General features: G+C 48.5%; 1 protein-coding gene across 4 annotated transcripts in view; it reads right to left on the bottom strand.

Moving 5' to 3' along the window:
- Window positions 1-7,660: 7,660 nt before the first annotated feature.
- The window catches only part of RNF4 (ring finger protein 4), a 31,311-nt gene continuing 14,865 nt past the window's right edge, over window positions 7,661-24,106 (bottom strand). For 2 of the 4 annotated variants that reach the window (XM_060655549.3, XM_060655550.2), the window contains exons 3-8: window positions 22,877-22,991; window positions 20,245-20,324; window positions 11,655-11,664; window positions 11,086-11,245; window positions 10,442-10,490; window positions 7,661-9,859 (exon numbers count right to left, since the gene is read on the bottom strand). In XM_060655549.3, coding sequence (XP_060511532.1) covers window positions 9,710-9,859; window positions 10,442-10,490; window positions 11,086-11,245; window positions 11,655-11,664; window positions 20,245-20,324; window positions 22,877-22,991 — 564 coding nt within the window. In that variant the 3' untranslated portion in view covers window positions 7,661-9,709. Of the gene's footprint in view, window positions 9,860-10,441; window positions 10,491-11,085; window positions 11,246-11,654; window positions 15,767-20,244; window positions 20,325-22,876; window positions 22,992-24,106 lie in introns of those variants that run through there. The other 2 variants (XR_009616591.3, XR_014137564.1) reach the window with 2 other exon arrangements.

The following is a 24,106-nucleotide window of genomic DNA, read 5'->3' as shown; positions in this document are numbered from 1 at the left end:
CACCCAGGCGCCCCTGAATGACCTAGTTATTAAACACACACACACCAAAAAAACCCCACCAGCTTAGAATTTTTTTTAAATCTTTAATTAATGCAATATATTCAAAATATCATGAGCTAAACATGTAACCAATATAAAACTATTAACAAGGTATCTTATACTTTTTTTTTCATGCTAAGTCTTCAGAACCACACGTGTATTACACTTCCCGTCACTCTCCATTTGGATTCACCATGTTCTAAGCGCTCAACAGCCACATGCCGCTCATGGCAACCATATTAGGCAAAAACTTATAATTTTTTACTCAGAAAAAAATATATCATGCAAGAATGAAAGTAAAATAACGGCGTTTTCAGATTAACAAAAATAGAATTTATTGCCAGCAGGAATTCACTAAAAGAAATACTAAAAGAAGTTCATTGGGCATAAGGAAAATTATTCCAGATGGAAATGGAAAAAGAATAAAGACCATAATAAATGGTATATATGAAATGACATATACATGGATTTTATATCTATGTAATACAGAGATCTGATAGATTATTTTATACTAGCTTTTTTATTTAAAAATTGTCTGGGTGGCTCAGTCGGTTAAGCGTCCGACTTCGGCTCAGGTCATGATCTCACGGTTCGTGGGTTAGAGCCCTGTGTCAGGCTATGTGCTGACAGCTCAGAGCCTGGAGTCTGCTTCGGATTCTGTCTCCTTCTCTCTCTGCCCCTCCCCCACTCACGCTCTGTCTCGCTCTGTCTCTGTCTCTCAAAAATAAATAAATGTGAAAACATTAAAAAAAATTGTGGTAAAATATACAAATTACCATTTTAGGAGTGCCTGATTGGCTCAGTCAGTAGAGCATGTGACTCTTGGTCTCAGGGTTGTAAGTTCGAGCCCCATGTTGGGTGTAGAGATTACTGAAAAAGGAAAATCTTTTTTTTTTTTTTTTTAATGTTTTATTTTTGAGAGAAAGAGTGTGAGCAGGAGAGGGGCAGAGAGAGAGGGAGACAGAGGATCTGAAGAGGCTCTGTGCTGAGAGCAGAGAGCCCAATGGGGGGCTTGAACTCCTGAACCATGAGATGATGACCTGAGCCGAAGTCAGATGCTCCACCAACTGAGCCGCCCAAGTGCCCCCCGCAAAATTTTTTTTTTTAAAACCTACCATTTTTATCTTTTCAAGCATACATTTCAATGGCATTAGCTACATTTGCAATGTTGTACAATCATCAGCACTACCCATTTTCAGAAAGTTTCATCATCCCAAATGGAAACTCTGTACCTATTAGATACCTTCCCTTCCCTTCTACCTCCAGCCCCTGGTAACCTCTATTCTAATTTGTCTCTATGAATTTGCCTATTCTAGGTACCGTATGTAAGTGGAATCATACAATATTTGTACTTTTATGTCTAGCTTATTTCACTTAGCATAATGGTATCGAGGCTCATCCATGTTGTATCAGAATTTCATTTCTTCCTAAGGCTGAATAATATTCTGTTGTGTGGATATACTATACTTTCTTTACCCATTCATCTGTTGATGGACATTTGGGTTGTTTCCACCTTTTGGCTATAGTGAAGAATGTTGCTATGAACACTGATGTACAGGGATGTTTAAGTCCCTGCTTTCAATTCTCTTGGGTATCCACCTAGGAGTTGCTGGATCATGTACTAATTTTATATTTAACTTTTTGAGGAACCACCAAACTTTTTCAGAGAAGCTTCCCCATTTTATAGATCTACCAGCAATACACAAGGGGTCTAATTTCTGCACATCTTTGCCAATACTGTTTTTTGATAACAGCCATTCTCATGGGTGTGAAGTGTGATCTCTTAGTGGTTTTTGATTTACTTTTCACTGGTGACTAATGATGTTGAGTTCCTTTTGGGTACTTATTTTCCATTTGTCTATCTTATTTGGAGAAATATCCATTGCAGTACTTTGCCAGTTTTTAAATCGGGTTGTCTGACTTCTTGTTCTTGTTGAGTTGTAGGAGCACTGTAAATATTCTGGTTATTGTCTTATAGGATAGATGGCTTGCAGTTTTCTCCCATTCTGTGGGTTGTCTTTTCACTGTTCCTTTGAGGCACAAAAAATTTTAACTTTGTCAAATGTTTCTATTTTTCCTTTTTTGTCGCCTGTGCTTTCGGTGTGATATTTAAGAAACCATTGGCAAATCCAAGAAAAATATAATACAAAATTTACCACTTGAGTCCTTTTTTTTCCACTTGAATCCTTTTCAACTGCACACATTGTACAAGTTGTTTTCAACTTTCCTCTATGTTTTCTCCAAAGAATTTTTTTAAAATGATTATTTTTGAGAGAGAGAGAGAGAGAGAGAGAGAGAGAGAGAGAGAGAGAGAGAACGTGATTGGGGAGAAGGCAGAGAGAGAGGGAGACAGAATCCCAAGCAGGTTTTGTGCTGTCAGTGCAGAGCTGGACTTGGGGCTCGAACTCACGAACTGTGAGATCATGACCTGAGCCGAAATCAAGAGTCAGATGCTTAACTGACTGAACCACCCAGGTGCCCCAAGAATTTTTTTAATGTGTTTTTTTTTTTTAATTTTTTTTTCCAACGTTTTTTATTTATTTTTGGGACAGAGAGAGACAGAGCATGAACGAGGAAGGGGCAGAGAGAGAGGGAGACACAGAATCGGAAGCAGGCTCCAGGCTCCGAGCCATCAGCCCAGAGCCTGACGCGGGGCTCGAACTCACAGACCGCGAGATCGTGACCTGGCTGAAGTCGGACGCTTAACCGACTGCGCCACCCAGGCGCCCCTAATGTGTTTTTTTTTTAAAGTTTTTTTAATGTTTACTTATTTCTGAGACACAGAGAGACAGAGCATGAGTGGGGGAGGGGCAGAGAGAGGGAGACACAGAATCCGAAGCAGGCTCCAGGCTGAGTTGTCAGCACAGAGTCCGATGCAGGGCTCGAACTCAAAAACTGTGAGATCATGACCCGAGCCAAAGTCGGTTGCTCAACCGAGCCACCCAGGCGCCCCCACAAGCGTTTTTTTTTAAAGTAAGCTCTACACTCAACATTGGGCTCGAACTCATGACCCTGAGATCAAGAGTCAGATGTTCTACTGAGCCAGCCAGGCACCCCTTTTCTGAGAATTTTATGATCTTAGCTCTTAAATTTAGGTATTTGATCAATTTTGTATTAATTTTTGTATATGGCTTAAAGACTCAATCAACTTCATGTTTGTGCACGTGAATATCCAATTTTCCAAGCATGTTAGAGACTCCTCCACTGAATGGTCTTGAAACCCTTGTTGACATTTGATCATTTGATCATAGAGGTGAGGGATCATTTCTGGGCTCTCAATTTTATTCCACTTATCTATTTATTTATCCTTATTCCAGCACCATACTGTTTAATTCCTGCACCTTTATACGTTTTCAAATTGGGAAGTCTTCCAACTTTGCTCTTTTTCAAGACTGTTTTAACTATCTTGGGTCCCATGAAATTCCATACATATTTTAGGATGGATTTTTCCATTTCTATTAAAAAAATGCCATTCGTGTCTGAGAGGGATTGCACTGATTCTGTGTATTGTTTTGCATAGTACTGCCTTCATAACAATCGAAAAGTCTCCCAATCCATGAGCATACGGTATCTTTCTACTTAGCTTTCTTTCTTTCAGCAAGATTTTGTCGTGGTTTCTTTCAATGTTTCAGTGTACACTGTAAGGATTTTACTCTTTTTGATGCTATGAAATGGAATTGTTTTAATTTCCTTTTCAGATTGATCAGTGTATTCACTAATTGGTGAATTCATATCCTACAACTTTGCTGAGTTCATGTAAGTACTAATAGTTGTTTATGTGTATTGTGGATTCTTTAGTTTTCCACTGTCGTGCCGTGTGCAGATACTTTTCCTTCATTTCCAGTGTGGATGCCTTTTCTTTCTTGCCTAATTGTTTTAGCTAGAACTTCCAGCATGATGTTGGAGAGAAGTGATGAAATTAAGCATCCTTGTCTTATTCCTGATCTTAGGGAAAAAGCTTGGACTTACCATTGAGTATCTTTGCTGTGGGCTTTTCATATATGGCCCTTATTGTGTTGAGGTAATTTCCTCCTGTTCCTGGTTTGAGTGTTTTTGTCATGAGAGGGTGTTGGGAAACACTTTTCCTGCATCAGTTGAGGGGCTCATATGTTATCTTTCCTTTCCTCATCTATTAACGTAGTAATTGTATTGATTTCCATAGGTTGAGTCCCTCTTGCATTCCTGGAGAAAGACCCACCTGGTTATGGTGTGTAATGCTTTTAGTATGCTCCTAAATTCACTGCGCTAGCCATCTGTTTAAGATTTCTGCATCCAGGGGCGCCTGGGTGGCTCAGTCGGCTGAGCATCCAACTTTGTTTCTGCTCAGGTCATGATCTCATAGTTTTGTGAGTTCGAGCCCCACATCGGGAGCTGCATGGACGGTGCACAGTCTGCGTGGGATTCTCTCTCTGCCCCTCCCCCACTTGTGCTTTCTCTCTCAAAAAAATTTCTGCATCCGTATTCCTAAGAGATATTACTCTGCAGTTTTCTTGTCCTGTAGTGTCTTTGTGTGGCTTTGGTATCCGGATAATACCGACCTCAGAATGAGTTAGGAGGTGCTCTCTTGAGTTTTTTGTTAGAATCCAAGAGAGTCGTCTTCTGTGTGTTTGACAGAATTTACTAGTGAAGCCATTTGGTCTTGCACTTTCAGTGCTTCAGTCTCACTTTGCACAGGCCCACTCTTATTTTCTATTTGGGGTCCGTGTTGGTAGTTTGTATCTCTAGGAACTTATCCATTTCATCTACATTACCCAATTTTACAGATGTTCTTAGTAGTATTTTATAAGCCTCCATACTTCCGTAAAGTTCAGTAATGTCCTCTCTTTCATTGCTGATTTTAGCAATTTTGTTCTTTGTCTAGCTAAACACTTGCCAACGTCCTTGATCTTCTCAAAGAAACAACTTCTGGTGTCCTTGGTTTTCTGTCTTCCATTGTCAAATTCCTTTATCTCTGCTTTAATCTTTGTTATTGCCTTTCTTCTAGCTTTGGTTTAGTTTGCTGTTCTTTTTCTAGTTCTTTAAGACATACAATTAAGTTATTGATTTGACTTCCTCTTTTAATGTATACATTTATAGCTGTAAGCAACCCCTAGGCACTGCTTTCACCACACCCCTTAAGTTTTGTTAAGGTCACATTTTCTTTCTTCTCGAGGTATGTTCTAATGTCCGTTGTGATTTCTTCTTTGACCCCACCGGTTGTTTAAAAGTGTGGTTTAGGGGCGCCTGGGTGGCTCAGTCGGTTAGGCGGCCGACTTCGGCTCAGGTCATGATCTCGCGGTCCGTGAGTTCAAGCCCCGCGTCGGGCTCTGTGCTGACAGCTCAGAGCCTGGAGCCTGTTTCAGATTCTGTGTCTCCCTCTTTCTGACCCTCCCCCGTTCATGCTCTCTGTCTCAAAAATAAATAAACGTTAAAAAAAAATTTAAAAAAAAAAGTGTGGTTTAATTTCCACTTATTTGTGGGTTTTCCTGAAATGTTCATACCCCGTAAGCCAGTAATTCTACAGGTAAGTATATGCCCAACAGGTATGGTAGCAAAACTGCACCAAAAGACACACAGAATGTTCACTCTGGGCTATTAATAGCCCCAACACTGAAATGACTGAAAGAATGGGTAAGCTGAAGCATAGTTGTCTGCAGAAATACCATGCAGCAAACAAAATGAATACCGTGCATGACATGAATGCATTTCACAAATGTAACACCGAGGAACAGGAGCCCCAACCCCAGTGCATATCAAATAGTTTCAGCTGTCTGAAGCTCAAAGAACAGGTCAAACAAAATTACGTGGTTAAGGTTGCATGTTTTGGTAATTAAACCAGAATCAGAGTCAAAGCGGTCCTTGCCATCAAAGTCAGTATAGCGATTCCCCCGGGACAGAAGGCAGCGTGTACTGACCGGGAGGAAGGACAAGTGGGAGCTTCTAAAGTGGCAACAACATTCTGTTTGTTGTTGTGGTTGGTTCATGGGCATGTGACTTACGGTAATTCACTGAGCTATACTTTTGAGGTAATTCAGTGAAGTGTGCTCTTTTGTGTGCTATATTCCACAGCATAAAAGATAAATAGAACGCCCTTGTGTTGGTTAACAACCTTAAATACCTCATAAAAGCAAAGGCAAATACTTTCTGGAGCAACCCACTTTCAATCCAGTTCTCAAATAGTTTTCGGACTGTGTACCAATTTACGTGGGCTCAAAATAAGGGAGAAAAAGTTCACGAGACACACGAAGAAATCATTAGTGAGAGCCACAAAGACTTTGGATACTGGAGTTAACATATACACAACATAAAACTGACAAAACTGATTAATGATAAAAAAAAATTGCCGCGGCTATTAATTAGCTTCTAAGAGGATACTATGAACAACCTTATGCCAACATCTTGTAGAGATGAAATGTATGAATTCCCAGAAACCTGTGACTTAACAGACAAAAAGAGTGAATTCTCAAACATGGGAAAAACACATCAGTATTTTAAAATCTTTCCTCAATGAAAACAACAGTTCAGAGCTAATATTTATGAGCTCCACTTCAGTCAAGGAGTAACTCAAAATCAGGATACAGAGAACACTCTGTAGTCTCTCTGTAGGAACTAACCTCACTTTGAAACCAAAACCCGGCAAAGACAGAGTAGGACGGCGGCAGGTCATTGTAACGTGTGACATGGATCTTAAGGAACCATGAGCCAAATACTGTAAAACAAAAAGACAAGATACCATGAACAAGATGGGTTTATCCAAGAAATGCAAGGCTGGCATACCTTGGCGTACATTAGAGAAGGAACGTACATCACCTCCCCTTCCCCTAGAACGCTTTTGGACCTCGAAGACTGCAGCTCAGCGCCCCTTCTTGCTATCCCGGGGACTCCCGTACCTGACCTCCAAGTTTTGACTTTTCACCGGCTTGATGGGACAGTCTCCCTCAAGGAATGCGTACCCCAGAAGGGCAGCAATATCCTTGGGTTTACTCGATACCCACCAGAGCCAACTGCAATGCTGGGGCGTGACGAAATGTGCAGGGAGTGTCTGAGTAACTGCAGTTTCCTCTGATCGAACTGGTCTCCAGCTGAAGGTGGGCCTCTGAGATGCAGCACGATCGTGTGCCTCTAATCTCGGTCTCTGGGGCCCCTGGACAGGCGCGGGGATGGGTGGAGGCAAGCTCTTCTACCACCACCACCACCACCACCAGCCCACTCACTCCCTCGTCCCACCTGTTCCGGCACCGATCACCTGGGCCACGCCATGCTCTCCTGGGCCCCCACCCAGGCGTGGAAGGCAAAGTCTGTGTCCGGGTGCTTGAGGCAGGGAGGGGCACCGGGCCGTCAGACTGCCGGGTCCATCTGAGTCCACGCGGCTCACAGCTCTTCCCCTGCAGCCAGCCACGTTTCCTAGAGCAGAGGTGCAGATTAATCCTGCCTGATCAAGGATTCCAGGGCTTGGGCTTGTGGTTCCACTCCCAGGAATGACCTCTGGTCTGGCCTGCTGGTTTCTGGATCGGTAGCCACACAAACAACTTTCCTGCACATGTGGACAGAACAGGCTAAACCTGAGGCAGACAGGAATCACACATCTTGCACAAAGGGGGAGAAAATCCATCCCAAAGAGCAAATGAATGCACTAAAGAGATCTGGTTCAAATTAATGATTTTATTTCCATCTGTAACACTAGTAGAGGAGTCAAAAACAGACTGATGTACATGGATATAGTTTAAATGTAACAAAGAAAGATCTGAACTATGTACAATGAAGAAAGGAAAATGGTTCTTTTTCTTACCAACCTATTTTGCAGTTTCTGAATAGTAGAAACTAAACATCTTTCCCAATTTAGTATGAAGGAATACAACCTAATAATCAACCATTTGTCCTTAAGCACAAAACTTAAAGGAGATTTGGGCTGCACGGTCGTCCTGGGTTCTGAAGTCTGGGCACTGTTGGCACAGAACAAAAGAGGTTCCATGAAGCCCAGAGGAACTTAAAGGCAATGATGTCCAATCAGAGGGCAGACACACCCAGCATCAGGCCGATGGGAACTGACGTCCTGCCCTCCTTGACTCCAAGTAGAAAATTATTACTTTCATCCAAATTAACCAGAAGTGAGCCAAATAGTTAAAAGTCAGAATGAAGAATAAAACAAATTTTTTTTCACACAGAGGAGGGACACTCCTTCAGCCCCGTTTAAAGTGAATTCCGTGCCGAGTCCCTGCTCCTTCAGAAGGGTAAACTGAAGGTCAGTTATTGCTAGCAAAGCCAGAGAAGGCCCCTTCCCCACCTTGCAGCTGTTTCACACGAAGAGGCTGGTGGTTTGGCTAGAAGCCCTCTGAGGAGGGTGCAGAGGCCAAGGCGGGCGGCCGCAGCAAGGCCTCTCCCCTGCTGGCCGCCCCCAGGCCCTGTGCCGTGAGGGGCAGTCAGGTCACCCTGTTGCCTCCTTGAGGACCAAGATGTTCACACCGAGGGAGCTGAGCAGAGCGTGTTATCTGGGTCGCTTGTGGAGAAGAGGCCGCCATACTTTGCCAACCAAACCTATGGAGCAGTCAAAAGCCCGAAAGGTCAGAAGAGCAGCTTCTGAAATGAATGTCAGCCGATGTGGGGGGTATGGGTGAAAGCCAAGGCAGAGCCCAACTAGTATCAGGTGGGCCGAACTCTTTGAAACTCAGGGGAGCTGACTTGGACAACAGCAGGGATGTGGGTGGCTGGTAAGGCCTCACGTACTGCCACCAGCTCTGTCTTTACACTCGAGTGGACATTAGGCAGTGGGAACTGAGGACCAGAGGGCATGTGGCGAACACAGGACAGATCTGATCGGAAAAGAGAGAGGATATCCAACCACATGTCTGCCCTATATACCTTGCACGGCCTGCACCAGGTGAAAAACTATGGGGCACGGGCTAAGTTCCTGAGAACAGGTGGCGAATAGGACGGGATGTGACAGGCACCGCTCCACGGGCAACAGGAGGCCTCTGAGGGGACGCTAACAGTGCTACATCTCCTGTGCTGCTGGAAAGTAGGCAAAGAACAGGCTTTATTGCACATTTCGTTCTTAGGAAACCAGGAGTTGCCCTGTAGAGAGTCTCCTGGTCTGCAGCATCCCGCACATCACTGCTGAGGTGTGGGTGGAGTCACGGGGCACCCCAGACTCGCCAGGGAAGAAAAACGCCCGGTGGTGGGTCTCTCTAGGGCTGTGCTCACACCTGTGGTCCTCGGGCCAGATGGACCTGGTCTAGCTCGGTCGCCGAGGCGGACTGACGCCAGGGACGACAGAGCCCGCCTGGGAGAGCCGGGCCAGCCCCTTGATGACACTGCCAGGAGGAAGCTGGGGCGGACTTTCCAAAAGGGGAAAATTTCTTGGCAGACATGCAGGCTCCAGAGAGAGGCTGGAACCACGATTCTCAACTCCGATGTGCCTAACTCCCTCTTTCCTACCCTGGAACCAGGATGCCCGGGGGGCAGAGGTGGGGGCCCCCGCCTGGGCCCTGGCTCCAGCTCCACCGCAGTAAACCGGAGGTAATGAAAGGGTTTAAGAGCGGGTTTGAAACAAAAGAGCAGTTTACATATCAGACGTTGGCTCTGAAATAGTCTTTCTGAGCTCAGGAAATTGAGGCAGAGAAGCCATGAAAGGCTTAGTGGAGGACCTAGCCCGGCTGTCTGTCCGTCTGCCTCTCCTGACACTCTCCACACTTCATATATAAATGGGGTGGTATCGTTTGTGGTTGATCTTTTTCCTGCAAGTTGGGCAAGTGTTAGCATTCTTAAGGGAGTCACGGAGGCACTGGCTACAAAAGACGTGGCCGCATTCTGTAGAAACGATGAGACGTCCGTTCTGTACAATCTAGAAAACACAAGAAGGAACAGCCTTCACGTGTGCCCTGGTCCCACAGCGGCAGAGAGCCCCACTTCTGCTGTGACAAGGGGAAGAAGGGCTGGGCAGCTCTGCAGGACTGAACACACCTACTCGCCCTGCAGCGTCAGGCGACTACGACAGGGTCTCTAAGGCCCAGGGCAGAGGCGGGAGCCACTCTCCCGGCAGCAGCCACCCAAGGGTTGCAGGGACCCCAGGTGCCCGCATCCACAGGCCTGCTGAGGCCCAGGGCTGCCGTGCGGGCACACAGGGAGGTGCTGGGGGGCGCAGGGGCCACGGGAAATACCGGCAGCTTCTGCTTAGGCTGGGACAGGAAACACACAGGACTGGTGTGCTCAACGGGGGCCAGGGCTGAAGGCTGCAGGGCCCAAAGAGAAGCCGGCACGTTCTCCCCTCACACACAGATGTGTGACAGGCCACACACAGCGGCCACGCCGGACTGCAGAACAGAGGTGTCAAATGCCACCTAACGAGAAGATCCTCTCCGCCCACTTCTTCCACTGAAGCAGTGTGGACACCAGGAGCCAGGAAGACACGGCAGAGCCGGCTTACCTCAGAGTACCCGTCCATGCAGATCGGACAGCTGACAGTACCAGAGGGCCTACAATCACAGGGCTTCGGGTCAGTTCCTCAGCAACCCCCACCATTCAATCCCTCAGAGTGGCTTCACAGAAGCAGCCCAGATCCCCCCTTAGCACAGGCATCGGAAGCCCCCCAAGAAGGCCAGCTGCCCCAAGGGGGGCGCAGCAGGGAGGCGAGAGGGGAACAAGAGAAGACGCCTGTCCTCCCCGACCCAGGCTGTACTCTCTGCCTCCCCATCTGGGGCAGGGGCTGTGCTCAGCCCCTCTGAGCATTCCTAGTGCAGGACACGGGAAGCCACTGGATCTGTCCTTCACAGCAGGTGGCCCAGGGATGTCCACACCCACCCTGCCCATGCCGGGCACACCCTCGTCCCTCCAGGAATGGCTGAACCAGCTCTGAATCCAGCCCCGCCTGTCCCCAGCTGCTGGGCAGCTGCTCCAAGAAGACTTTCTCAAGCCATGGGCTCACAGAGCTTGGGCAAGGTCCAGTATTTCCAATGGTCTACCCCCTGAGAAATGGAGGTGGGGGGAGAGAGGATTCCCCTCTCCAGGGGACGAGGGGACCCACGGGGCCAGAGGCTTCTGGTGAGGAAGCAGGCTGGTGGGGGCTGGCACCTGAGTCCTGCGGCTGCCTCCTCCCTGGCGTGTCTAGGAGTGTGGGTGGTCACGTATACATCTCTGTCCCTGGACACCTCCTCGTCATCACTGCTCACCACACAGCTGTCGGCATGGTCCTGGCGTGGCCGTCTGGCGTTCCTCCTCGGCCGCCTCCTTTCTAAGAGAGGAGTCCACACTCAGGGCAGGGTCGCCAGCCCCATCACCTCACCACTCCCTTCCCACCGGGAAAGGCCAGCGCCAACCCGAGAGGCACAGCACCACACCCAGAAGGTCCTGCCCAGCTATACAGAGGCCACCTTCCGGTCTTCCCAGGAGGAGCCCCACCTCTGCCACGAGCAGGTGCCTGAGCAGTGGGGAGTCCAAGGCGGTCAGCCTTCTCTAAACTCCGATGGGACCACAGCTCCACCCTAGGGGTACTGTCTTCTCAGCGAGCACAGGGCACTGACTGCAGGGGTCTTCCCGCCTGGCATTCTCACACCCACAGGCCTGGCAAGGCCTTTGGCGTTACACCCCTCACCCACATCAGTTCTGCACCCAAACCCAATGAAAGAGAGGAAACCACTTACCATCAACAATCTATTAAAACGGAGGAAAACAAAAGAGAAAAGGAACATCAGTACGACATAAAATACTCTGTATATTTCAAAAAAACTTATCTTAAATGACACAATTGAAGCATTTCTTATTTCAAATGCAAAAATCCTCAGGGGATCAGTAAAGCCTCCCCACCCCAGGGGATGGGACAGGTGCAAGGAGAGGGCCTGCCTCTGCCCAGCACTGACGGGAGGTCTGGACACCTCCCCTCCAGTAAGGTGCATCCTGGGCGCCTCCGCCTCCTGGCAGCTGGCACGCTGTGTGCCTCGGCCTGCCACACGCCGAGTGAGTCGGAGCTGCCAGCCTCGTGACCTAAAAGTTACTCACCATGTGGGAGCTGCTGGCTTTCTCTTCTGGAGAACAGAGGCACCAGCGCCCCCAGCTCACCGCGGACACGGAGCCCAGGACTAGGTCCGTACGCTCTCCTTGTCCGGTGGGCCAGTGACAAGCATCTTGTTCCATGAACCTTTACTGGGAGGAGGGTGTGCAGTACTTATGCTGGGATATAATCAAGTAATTAAACAGAGCAGGGCGTGCAGGGACTAACGAGTGGCACACGAAGGGCTGAGACCACCCTGACTCCAGGTTCTCCAGAAACACACACGAGTTACTGAGAACCTGAGGCCGCCATCGGCTACTCAGCAGAACTCACACTAGGATTACTATGCTACGATAGTTTCATACCCCATGGCTTCAACCCTCTCTGAGCTCCTATACCTGTCTGTCTACGGTGTCACCAGTGGCACACCTCTTCCTCTTGTTCGTCACAGGCCATAACCTATTTCAGGAAAGCCCCACTGCCCACCTCTCTTCGGCCGACACCATGGCAGAGGGCATGCTGTCCTGCCCTGCAGAAACCAGAAGCTCTTTCCATCCCAACTCCTCGTGGCAGGGATTCTGGACACAAACTAAGTTCCACCAGTGAGACAGCACCAATTTCAGCCGCTGGAGATGGACACGGCTGGCAATATCAACAGGCAGTCCTGGCCCAGGCCGCAGTGTCCTTGGCCCAGGCCCCTCCTCCCTAGCAAGGGGTTAAGGTATTGGTTCCTTGAACCCAAGGAGATCAGTGCAGGTGATGGCTCCCATCTCCTGACCCTCTGCTTGGGGCGGAGGTAACGGTCCCATGGTGGGTCAAGGCCAAGATGTCTGGGGTTATTCCTAGAGTCCTGCTCCTCCAGCCCTTTCAACACCAAGAAGCATCTCCTCCCATGTATTAAAATCCATTTATGCTTTAGAACTAGAGCGGATTCAGTTTTCCAACCTGAACCATGACAGATACAAGTAGCCATCCCAGAAAGGAGGGTCTAAGCATAAAGATCTTCATTTTGCGGATGAGAACATAACCCACATTACTACTGAAGGCACCCCCACCTCTCCCTAGAGGAGGCTGGACTGCGGAACTATCAAAGTGGGGGACCGTCAATCTCATTATTGGGATATTTACTAGAAAAAAAGCTTGGGCTGACAGGAGGTGCAGTCCCCATGAAGTCTACAGAAAGGGAGCTCTGAATTTAACCAAGAACAGAAGGAAAATCTGCTGTGGGCAGGGACAATCCCAGCTTTCCAGCACCCCAACACTGCCTCGCTTCCTTTGCCAAGATGGGTCATTCGATTAAGTGTGGACACACCTGGAAGAAATATGGCGTCACTGGCTCCCGGGAAACCAGTGTGTGGGAGCCACGTCTCCACAGGCTCTTGTGAGTCAGACCCAGCTCACCTGCAGGGAGTGCCAAGCTCAGGCCAAACGTCAGCCTCTGGGGAGGTACATACAGCTGCCTAGTCCAAGGCTCAGGACAGGTGTTCCTTACCTAACCACTGGGTAAACGAATACACAGTGGCCAGAGAGCTCCCCTCACTGGTGATGACTCGGTCCCCATTCTCAACAGAAAACCTCAGAGATGAAGCTTCTTGCCCAAAGGGCAGAAAACAATGGCACCACAGCCTGGCTGAGGGACATGAGACACTATGCCTGGTGCTTGGGCCAGCCAGCAGCTGAACCATATCAAATTCCAGAACCCCTTTAAGGTGCCTGCGAGCACCCTGGAATGGCCCTTCCTCATAGTTGTGGCCCTGCAGGTCACACAGCGCTTGCCTGGTGGGGAGAGGAGGGCAGCTCTGGAGCCTCTCATGTGGCCAAGAGGCCTTTAAAAGCAACAAAACACCAACCCCCCAACCCCCTGGTCTGAACAGCTGAGTCAGTACTGTGGCAAGTGGCCTCCCACAGCCTGCTTCACCTTTGGGTCTGGCTTCCCATTCTTGACTGTGGAATAAAGCACAGGGCAGAGCGCTGAGAGACAAGTGAGGCATCCGGAGTACGAACAACCCACAGCAGACCCCCGCTGCCGCCTGCTTTCACACCAGGGCACACGGACTCCAGGCCAGTCACGCGAAGGCCCTTTGAGTTTCTGAAGCACAGGTGGGCCTTAGAACACCCACAAGTGCGGACACCCATGTCACAGGCTTCTGGTCAAGCCCTCCTTCTACCAGTAGACGCAACCCCTGGCATTCTAGGCACCTCCGGGGGCTGCAAGAATACGCTGGGTGAAATAACGGGACTGAGACAGGCAGCCTGGGGTCCTCTGCATGCAAGTGGAGCCCTGGCATTTCTAAGAATGCGTACGCGGCCAAGAGCTTAGCAAGCCGCTTGCTTCAGGCAGCCTCCCCACTTGGCATGCTGCTGTACTGGGGAAAACAGCCACCTCCACCCACTGCGCACGAAAGCAGCTGCTCTTTGGATCCAACCGCTGCACGCAGCCCGCAGTGACGGATTTGTTAGTGCGGCCCTGCCGGGAGGCCCAGGAACACCGGGCCTGCCACGAACATCGCAGTCACAGTAAGCAGCCCCTCCAGCACCACAGACAACCAATTCCCCCGGTCCTGGCCATGGTGGCCAGCCCTTCTTTCTTACACGATTATGAAGTCACCAGGTGCCCCTCGGGCCCTTGACTATTCCCCTAGAGATGGACAGGACTCTGTCCCTGCCTGCAAGGGAGCTTCAGTTAAGCAGATTCTTTCCAGTCTCATGAATGAAAATAGGCAGGTATGGAGTGTAACACGAATAGTGTGACTCATAGGCACACCATGGAAACACATCACAAAGAGATTTCAGGGAAACCAACCTGACTTTAAAAGAAAAGTGCCCTGAAAACCTGAACTCACCTACTACCCCAGCTAAGAAGGCAGAAGGATGGAAAATACGAGCAGAGGTTTCCAATAAATGGCAGGCTAGTATTTCCACCAAATTTCCCACTGAAAACCACCAAAACAAGATAAAACATACATACTTTTAAAAAAAGATATATCCCAAAAAAATTATTTGTTCAAACTAAAGGCAATACAATTAATCCAGAGGAAAAAAAAATACAGAAGATTCTTGAAAAATTGAAGCCTGGAACTCCTCGGTGGCTCAGTCGGTTAAGCGTCTGACTTCAGCTCAGGTCATGATCTCATGGTTTTTGAGTTCAAGCCCCGCATTGGGCTCTGTGCCGACAGCTCGGAGCCTGGAGCCTGCTTCCGATTCTGTGTCTTCCTTCCCCTCTGCCCCTCCCTGGCTCACACTCTGTCTCTCTCTCAAAAATAAACATTAAATTAAAAAAATAAAATAAAATAAATTGAAGCCTACATTTGAAAGCCTCACAGAGAAACCAAAGCCCAGGCAGGTTATCTAGGGAAGGCCAGCTGCTTTGTGCAGGCCAGGTTCAAAGCAAGTCTCAGGAATTACCAAAGAACTGACACATGGAATGTTTTTTCTGACCAATAATGCAGTAATTCAAAGAATCAGTAACAACAACAAAGGAAATAAAGAAAATCCCCAATGTTTCAAAGTTAAAAAACAAGTTTGATAAATATGTTGAATTGAATGTAAAATACTAATAACAAAATTTGTAGGATATAGCTTAAAAAGTATAATCTTAAATGCATTTACTGGAAAAGAAATGATGAAAATTAGTAAGTTAGAAAGACAGCAAAATAAACTCAAAGAAAGAAGCAACCATGAATGAAAAAAACTTACAAGAGAAAGGATCCACAAAGCTAAAAGTTGGTTCTCTGAAAGATCTAATAAACCTCTGGTGATACTAATCTAAAAAGACAGAAAACACAAATAACTGAAATCAGAAATGGAAAAGGAGACATCACTACAGATTCCACAGAACATTAAGACATTACAAATAAATTTATACCAATAAAAGTGAAAATTTTAGACAGATCGACCTTTGGCTCAGGTTATGATCTCGCAGTTCGTTAAGTTCGAGCCCCACCTTGGCTCGGTGCTGACAGCTCATAGAGCTTGAAGCCTGTGTCTCCCTCTGTCCCCACCCCCACTCTCTCTCTCTCTCTAAAAAATAAAAAAACTTTAAAAAGGTGCAAAAATCGTATATATAAAATATTGGCAAACAGAATCTGGCAATATATAAAAAGAAAATATCACATCCACAATATTTAGTTGGTTTAACATTAATATCAATGTGAAGCACCTGAGTGGCTCAGTCAGTCAAGCATCTGACTCTTGGTTTTGGCTCAGGTCGTGGTCTCATGGTTCATGAGTTCAAGCCCTACATTGGGCTCTGTGCTGATGGTGCACAGAGAAAACCAATGGAGAAAACCAATGAAATTCTTGACTTCTCCACTTCAACATATGAAAGGGGAAAAATTATCCTTCTATGAAGTGTTAAAATTCAGTACATGATTCATGACAAAACTTGCAGACCAACAGGAAATGGGAATTTCTCCAATCTGTAAAGGACGTGAACAGCAGCAACAAAACCTACCGCAGAGGGCTTATTTAATGGTTGAAGTCTGACAAGATTCCTTCGGATTTGGGATGAGACAAGAATGTCCGGGACTGTCACCATTTTTATTCAGCCAGTGCTGAATTTTCTTTCGCCAGGGTGTTAAGGTAAGAAAAAAAAGTAGAAAAGAACCAAAATTTGTTCTGTGCATACAGAAATCTAAAAGACTTACAGATTAAGAATTGCTAGACTGAGAAAAGTCAATAGATAAAATCAATTAGCAAATAACAAAAAAGAGAAAGAAACTTTATACCATTTTTAGTAGTTTCCTAATATTGCATGTATCTAGGAGTAACTCTTCTAACAAAAGACTTGCAGAACTAAAAGGAACACTGTAAGACTTTACTGAGAGGGGCTAAAGACGCCCCCCTAGAACCACACACGAAAGGCAATTCACGTGGGTTACAGACCTACTTGCAGAAGGCAAAACAGTAACTGTCAGAATACAGCAACATTTTTATATGAAATTTTCTTCAGCAAATTGATAAATCCAACTATTAAAATTAAGAACCTCTTTACATAAATCAAAAAGGCAAACATTTGAGAAGACAGAAAACCTAACGGCAAGCTCATATTTGTCACTTGTAAAACAAAATAAAGCAGGAAGGGGTGCTTGGCTGGCTCAAATGGTAGAGTATGTGCCTCTTGAGCTCCAGCTTTTGAATTCAAACCCCACGTTGGGAGTTGAGCCTACTTAAAAAAAAATAAAATAAAATAAAAATAAAAATGAGGTCTAAAAAACCCCACAAGGCAGACAACCAAATGGGGGCAAGGAATGGGGAGAAGACAAGGAGTTGCTCTGTTCTAGATCAATTTCTCCAGCTATTGTAAAAGTTGTATGTACAACGTGTGGGTAAAAAGATTTTTACAGGGGCAGCTGGGTGGCTCAGTCGGTTGAGCGTCCGACTTCGGCTCAGGTCATGATCTCGCGGTCCATGAGTTTGAGCCCCGCGTCGGGCTCTGTGCGGACAGCTCAGAGCCTGGAGCCTGCTTCTGATTCTGTGTCTCCCTCTCTCTCTGCACCTCCCCCACTCGTGCTGTGTCTCTGTCTCAATAATAAATAAAAACATTAACGAAAAATTAAAAAAAAAAAAAAAAAAGATTTTTACAGACACTTCACAAAAGAGGAAAATGAACCACTAATGAACATGAAAAAGTGTTCAACCCTAAGAAGAATCAAGGAAATACACGTTAAAGCCACACAGGAAACTCCCAGGTTCCCATGACTGGAAGCAAAGCGGCGGCAAGCACGTGGAGACAGAGGCCCCTCGAACACTGGCAAGAACGTCAACTAGCAGAGCCCCTCTGGAAAAGAGGCATTAATCTGGTAAACATCAAAGATACACATGCCCTGGGATCCAGCAGTGACGGCCTTTTTTGGGTATGCATTGCCCAAAATAAAAGCTGGTTTGGAGAAAAAAATATCTAAGCAGAGATGGACTAAGTCTTATTGTACCTTACAGCATTTTTTAGTTCTCTTAATTCACTGGCGGTTTTGGAGGCTCTGGGGTTTTAGAGTTGGAAAAATCCAGTCTCTGTGAAATCTCTCATCAGAGGGCTCCCCGACATTCTGAAGCCGTGCCTGGACCCAGGTAAGCAGAGACTCTGGTCTTCAAGATATGGAACTAGCTACTCCCAGCAAGGCAGAAGAGGTACACCTGGCCTGTTCCCAGATTCCGGTAGAACTGGGAAGATCACCCCAATTTGGGAACAGATACATTTATCCATTCACATTCTCCTGCAGGGGAGGCCTGAGATCACCCTGAACTTACAATTCATCTTGTCCTGAGTTAATACAATTAGGTTTCCCATGTAGATCTGCTTAGAGCAAGAACTTCAGCCTTACATGTTAAAAACTGGCATTTGAATTTATTAAAATGTACAACAAAAAGTAGAGAATAATTAGAATGAAGAGTGCTATAAAGTCCCAAACCATTATTTTATGGCTGGGAACACTGCGACCACGGTTAAGTCAAGTCCCAGGACCAAAATGACCAGTACATCTGGGACCAGAAAACCAGGACTCCCAACTCCCAGGCCCGCTCCCCCCTCTCCCCATCGCTGGCCTCTGGCCTGCCATCCACTCCTAGGACAGCTCCCCCAACCCTAACAGTCCTGTTCCATGTCTCCTGAGGACTTTCCATGCCAAGGGAAACACAGAGAAAGCAGAAAAGCTCACGAAGGAGCCCATGTAGGGAGGGCAGTCTAGTCATGCAAAAAAAAAAATACCCAAGGCATGAAAGGGGACTTCATGATGTTGGCGTGTCACCCAACAGAAGCTGATCACCGTCTCCTTGAGGGCACGAAGGTCGAGCAGGATCCCGGCTATCCCCCCAGGGCTTGTCATGCTGCAGGTGGGGAGGAGTATCACAGAAAAGAAGGACTTGGCACTGCTTCTAAGTGTCTATCAGCAACTGGGCCGCATGCTTTAGCCAAGGCACCAAAAGAAGCTATCCTTCCAGAACCCCAGGGAGCCTGCGGGACCAGCAGCCAAGTTGTGTACATGTACGTACCTCAAAAAACACACCCATCGGGCCGAGGCAGAGACTACTGACAGCTAAGCCTACTCCCCACCTGTCTCAGAAAGTTCCAACTGATCTCCAGAGAACTACTGGCTCCTTTCTGGGAGCCGACGTCCCACCTGCGCATGCATCCAGGACCCGTGGGAGGCCGTTTAATAGCTCGGCAAGAACAGCTGCCTCTCCTCTCGGATGGGTGGTGTGTGTGTGCGCGCATGTGTGTGTGTGGAACACAGGATAGGTTTTAAATCAAGGCCAGAGTCTAAACCTCTAAATCTGTCAAGACAGCTCCTCCTCGTCGCCCTTTTTTCCTTTTAAAGAAGTCCTGGAGCTTCTCAGTGCAACCTTCTTCTGAAGTTCCAAGCACAATCAGAATAAGCCCAGGATCAGTGCGCCCCAAGGCCAGGTGAACACTCAGCCGCTACTGAGCCCAGTCCGCGGCAGCGCCTGCCTCCCACTCGCTCCACTCCACAAAGTACCTATCAGGACAGAAGGTGCTAGAGGCATCCCCGAGAGGCAAACGCAGCCTCAGGATGCGGGGCCAGGGGCGGAGCAGCCGCCGGGACCCACACACAGCGGTGCACCCCCACGTGGTGGAGGCGGCGTGCCAGACCACTCCGCAGCACGCCCGCCGCCCGGACCAGGTCTCCCTCCTCGAGGGCCACAGAGGCGAGCGCGCTCTTTGCCAGGGTCCGTAGCTGGCGCCCCAGGAAGGGGGCTCAGGCAGGCTGCCGCCCTCCCTGGAGCCCTGACACAGCTGAGGCGGCAGGCAGCGGTGCAGGGCACCTGCACCCCGTGAGGGGGCCCTCCTGGAACGGAAGAGATCTCGTTCCCGCCAGCTGTGAAGTGTAAACCCACGTGTGCCCGGTACCCCCACGTGCCAGCCACCCGAACACGCACACAAGCCCGTGACACATCCCCACTCACAACGCGAAGGAGGCCGAGGAACTTAAGGCCGCACAGCTGGTATCAAGGGTGGAAGGGGGGCCTACAGAGGTGGGGTCTCGGGGCTCTCCCCACATGGCTTGTGTGCCAGCTGCAGAAAGGCCCCAGTCACAAACATTTACTGTCCACAGGCAGCAAAGCCACAACAAATGATTTTCCAGAAACAACCTTCTATCTTGGGCTCTAGTCACTGGGTGCGCGGGCTTCTTCGGCACAGGCCACTACTTGTGACCGAGGCCTTCTGAAGTTGACGCTGGCCCAGGGCCCGCAGCCAGGAAGAGGCGACTCTCCGCTCCAACACTTACCACGACAGAGTCATTGTGAGTCAGGTCAACAACCACAGGCTCTAAAGATTCACAGGTCAGGTCCACTATTTCGTCTCCAGCTTCAAAACAAAGCATTTTAACAAGCATTAGGAGAAAAGTAAAGGCACACCGCTCTAAGCATGAAACGATTACAGGTATAAACCTCTGCTAAACCCTACCAAAGGACAGAATGCAGAACCTCAGGACCTATCCCCTTTCCAGAGGTGACAGCCAATGAATGCCCTTCCAGAATGTTGCTGAGTGGCACTGTGTAGTTTTTACGACTGCACCGAGGGGTGAGGTCTGTGCGCATGCACACCTTTATCCCTGGGGCCTCCCCCCCCGCCACACAACCAGGCCTCTGTGTCCCCACCGGCCTCTGCACAGGGGAGGGGCAGTGACCTACCTGGGAGTGCTGGGGACACGTGGGGACAGGACCAGGCATGCTCACCGCAGGGCCTTTCTCTTTGGGATGGACCCACCCACAGACCTTGTCGGGCTCAGCCACACACCCCCATCAGTTACGTTTTCACCTCCATTTAGCTCTCAAGTGGGACAAAGGAGGTATTTACTGATCTGTTAGCACCCCAAAACGCCAAAATGGGCTGGGCCCGTTCCGCAGCTTGCCCTTGAGCCCTAGGATACATGGCAGTGTCCACGTGAGCACAGGACAAAGTGGGAAAAGACACGTCCCAAACAGTTAGCAGCATTTCTGTGCGGCAGGAAGGAGCAAATGGCAGGCGACAACTTCCATTTATATAAACTAAAAAAAGAAGATTTAGGATCATTTTTGCTTCTATTGTTACAGCACTAAGAAGCATGGGAGTAGGATTTTTAGAAGTATTTGTTTGGGGACAGTAACTTGTGATGCATTTAGTATATTCCAACTTGCTTTATTTTCTTATATTAAGAAGTTTCACAGGAATAAAGACCACAATATATGGTTGTATCCAATGTAATTTTTACGAAATGATCTTTCTATAAATTTTTTAATGTTTATTTATTTTTGAGAGAGAGAGAGGGGGGGGGAGAGAGAGAGAGGGAGAGAGAGAGAGAGGAGTGGGGGAGGAGCAGAGAGAGGGAGACACAGAATCTGAAGCAAGCTCCAGGCTCTGAGCTGTCAGCACTGAGCCCAACTCAGGGCTCGAGCTCATGAACTGTGAGATCATGACCTGAGCTGAAGTCGGACGCTTAACCGACTGAGCCCCCCAGGTGCCCCTGACCTCCTCCTTTTTAAAGAACAGCCCACATACTGATACGCTCTCGGTCACAGAACTGTTTCTGTGTTGATGGACACAATCTATGGCTCCATAAATAGGAGCCGGACTCCAATGGGCAGCTTGTGCACACGGCCCTGTGCACATGCTGAGGTGGCCTGCGGTGAGAGGAGGGCTGGAACAAATAGCAGTCAAGCCTGAGACCCTGAGCCCCTAGAGACCACTCATGTGGTCAGTGTCCTGATCGAGGAGCCTCCGGCGCTAGCCTCTCCTGAATGATGGCAGAGTTCAGATGCAGGGGCATCAACTTTGGGACAGAGGGGAGGGGATGGCAGGGGGGCCAGGGTCTCAGCCTCCAGGCTTTTAGGAATTCACAGAAGTGAAACTCAGGAGCCACAGAGACGATACTGAGAATTTCACTTCTCTGAAGGGCCCATGAAATGTATCTCAAGACAAGCTGCTTCCCTTTACATGTCCGTTTTCTTTTTTTTTTTTTTAATTTTTTTTTAATGTTTATTTATTTTTGAGACAGAGAGAGACAGAGCATGAACGGGGGAGGGTCAGAGAGAGAGGGAGACACAGAATCTGAAGCAGGCTCCAGGCTCTGAGCTGTCAGCACAGAGCCCGACACGGGGCTTGAACTCACGGACCGTGAGATCATGACCTGAGCCGAAGTCGGACGCTTAACCGACTGAGCCACCCAGGCGCCTCTACATGTCAGTTTTCAAGCTTCGCAGTCACGAAATCAATCTTAACACATGCAGAGCACAGGGACTCAACTCAGGCCACTGGCCGTCCCCCTCAGCAGGCAGAAGGGGGGAAAAATCAATCTGGCCTCTGCCTATACCAGCCCACTCCAACACAGGCAGCTGTCAACAGATCTGCCTTCTTGGAAAATTCTGTATCTCAAAGAGAAAGAGAAAAGGAAATCGGAGAACCTCACGAGGCAGAGCAAATTGGAGATGCAGTTTCGAGTCGAAAAGCTGGGCCCAGGGCCGTCTCACCCCCCTGCACGTTCCCAGAAGGTCAGCCCTGCCGAGAGGCCGTCGGAACCCGTGGAGGCCTTCGGATACCGCACAAAGCAGTTCTTGATCCAGTGCGCTTCCGGTTTTGAGCCGCGGCTCAAGTGGCGGAGTCCAGGGTCGCGTAGGTCTTACAGACACACGGACAGAAGCTAACCCTCGTACAGCAAGCGTTCTCTCACAAGCACTGATCTCAGTGACCTCGCGGACAACTGTACGAGCGGTACTAGGAGCACCCCATTTCGGAGGGGGCAGCGGAGGCACGCACAGGTGGTGTGGCTCCCACCAGGCCCCACAGCTGGGAGGCGGCAGTGCTGTACTCACCCACGCACACCGTCCCCCACCAGCACCCCCCCACCCCGCCCCCGGTCACGGCGTCCCTGGCCATCTTACCGCTTTCCACAAGTTCTATGGGCTCTGCTTCCAAGGCCATCTCAGGGGTGGACGCTGCTTCCCGAGTTCGCTTCTGGGCTTGTCTAGAATTTACTGTCCCACCACGACGCTTTCTCTGAGGGTAACCCAGGGAAAGAAACAGTCGCATGAGCTCTGGCTGCTGACACAATTTCCATAACAAGAATAAAAGGTCAACATGGGAATGGCTCAACTCATCAGGAAGAGTAGGAGGCCAGTGAGCCAGCCTGAGGTGGGGGTCCTTTCAAAACCTGACATTCCTATCACTGAATATTTAGAGAGAAATAATACCAAACACGTAGTGAATATGAATTCTACAAAGTAAAACTTCTGTTATATCAAACTATTGGTCTATCCAAAGTACATGCCACACCACTCTATAGAAGCCTCTGATCCAGGTCAAGGCTTGGCCAGAAATCCCTCCTTTTAACCAAAAAAAGTCACAAACCTATCTTCCTTGGATTTGTGTTTGGTCCCATTGAGCCCTCTTTGTTTTTTTCAACCCAAAGGCCCTCAGTTTCCCACATTTCTATCCACTGTGGAAACTGGGTCTTTTCTTTCAAAAACCTTTAACCTTTAGAGTACTATTCAGTATGGTTTACACCCCAACAATCACCCCCAGAGCTCAAAGAATCAAAGTTCCCAGTGGCTGCCCAAGAGCCCTGCCTTCCGGAAAGCTCAGGCTCTCGGCTGGCCTAGCTGCAGTCCATACTCTCTGAACCAGCCTTCTTCTCACACACATCCCTGAGCGCTGGCTTACCAGTAAGCTCCAGCTTTTCTGACCTGGATGGCCCTGAAAGACAGGATGAGAACATGCCCTATACAGCCTGCCTTCCTCAAAAGAGACAGAACTTTTCACCTGACCCTGTCACCTTGTGTTCCCACCCTGCATGGCCCCAACCAATCCTGGCTCCCTGTGTTTTGGGTTCTAACCGGCACTGGGCCCACTATGCTTCAAAATGGGTGAGCTGGGGCAGTCTAAACTTCCTCCTCCCCAGTACCAGCCTTGCAGAGCTGGCACACAGATTAGGTGACAGAGTGCGCAAAGTACTGTGCACAGACACCAGACGCCAACAATACCCTAACTGCTTACGTACCTTACTAAGCATTCTGTCTCTGGAAACTCTGGATGGACTGGACACTGTTGGTGAGATCTGCACAAGACCTAAGGGAACCCATCACTGGGCCCAACGCTCACTGGCTAGGCAACAG

The sequence above is a fragment of the Panthera onca genome, chromosome B1 (genome assembly GCF_046562875.1).
Source record: "Panthera onca isolate mPanOnc1 chromosome B1, mPanOnc1 haplotype 2, whole genome shotgun sequence".
Taxonomy (NCBI): Eukaryota; Metazoa; Chordata; class Mammalia; order Carnivora; family Felidae; genus Panthera; species Panthera onca.
Note: the sequence above shows the minus strand (reverse complement) of the source record. Positions and strands in the feature narration are given on the sequence as shown.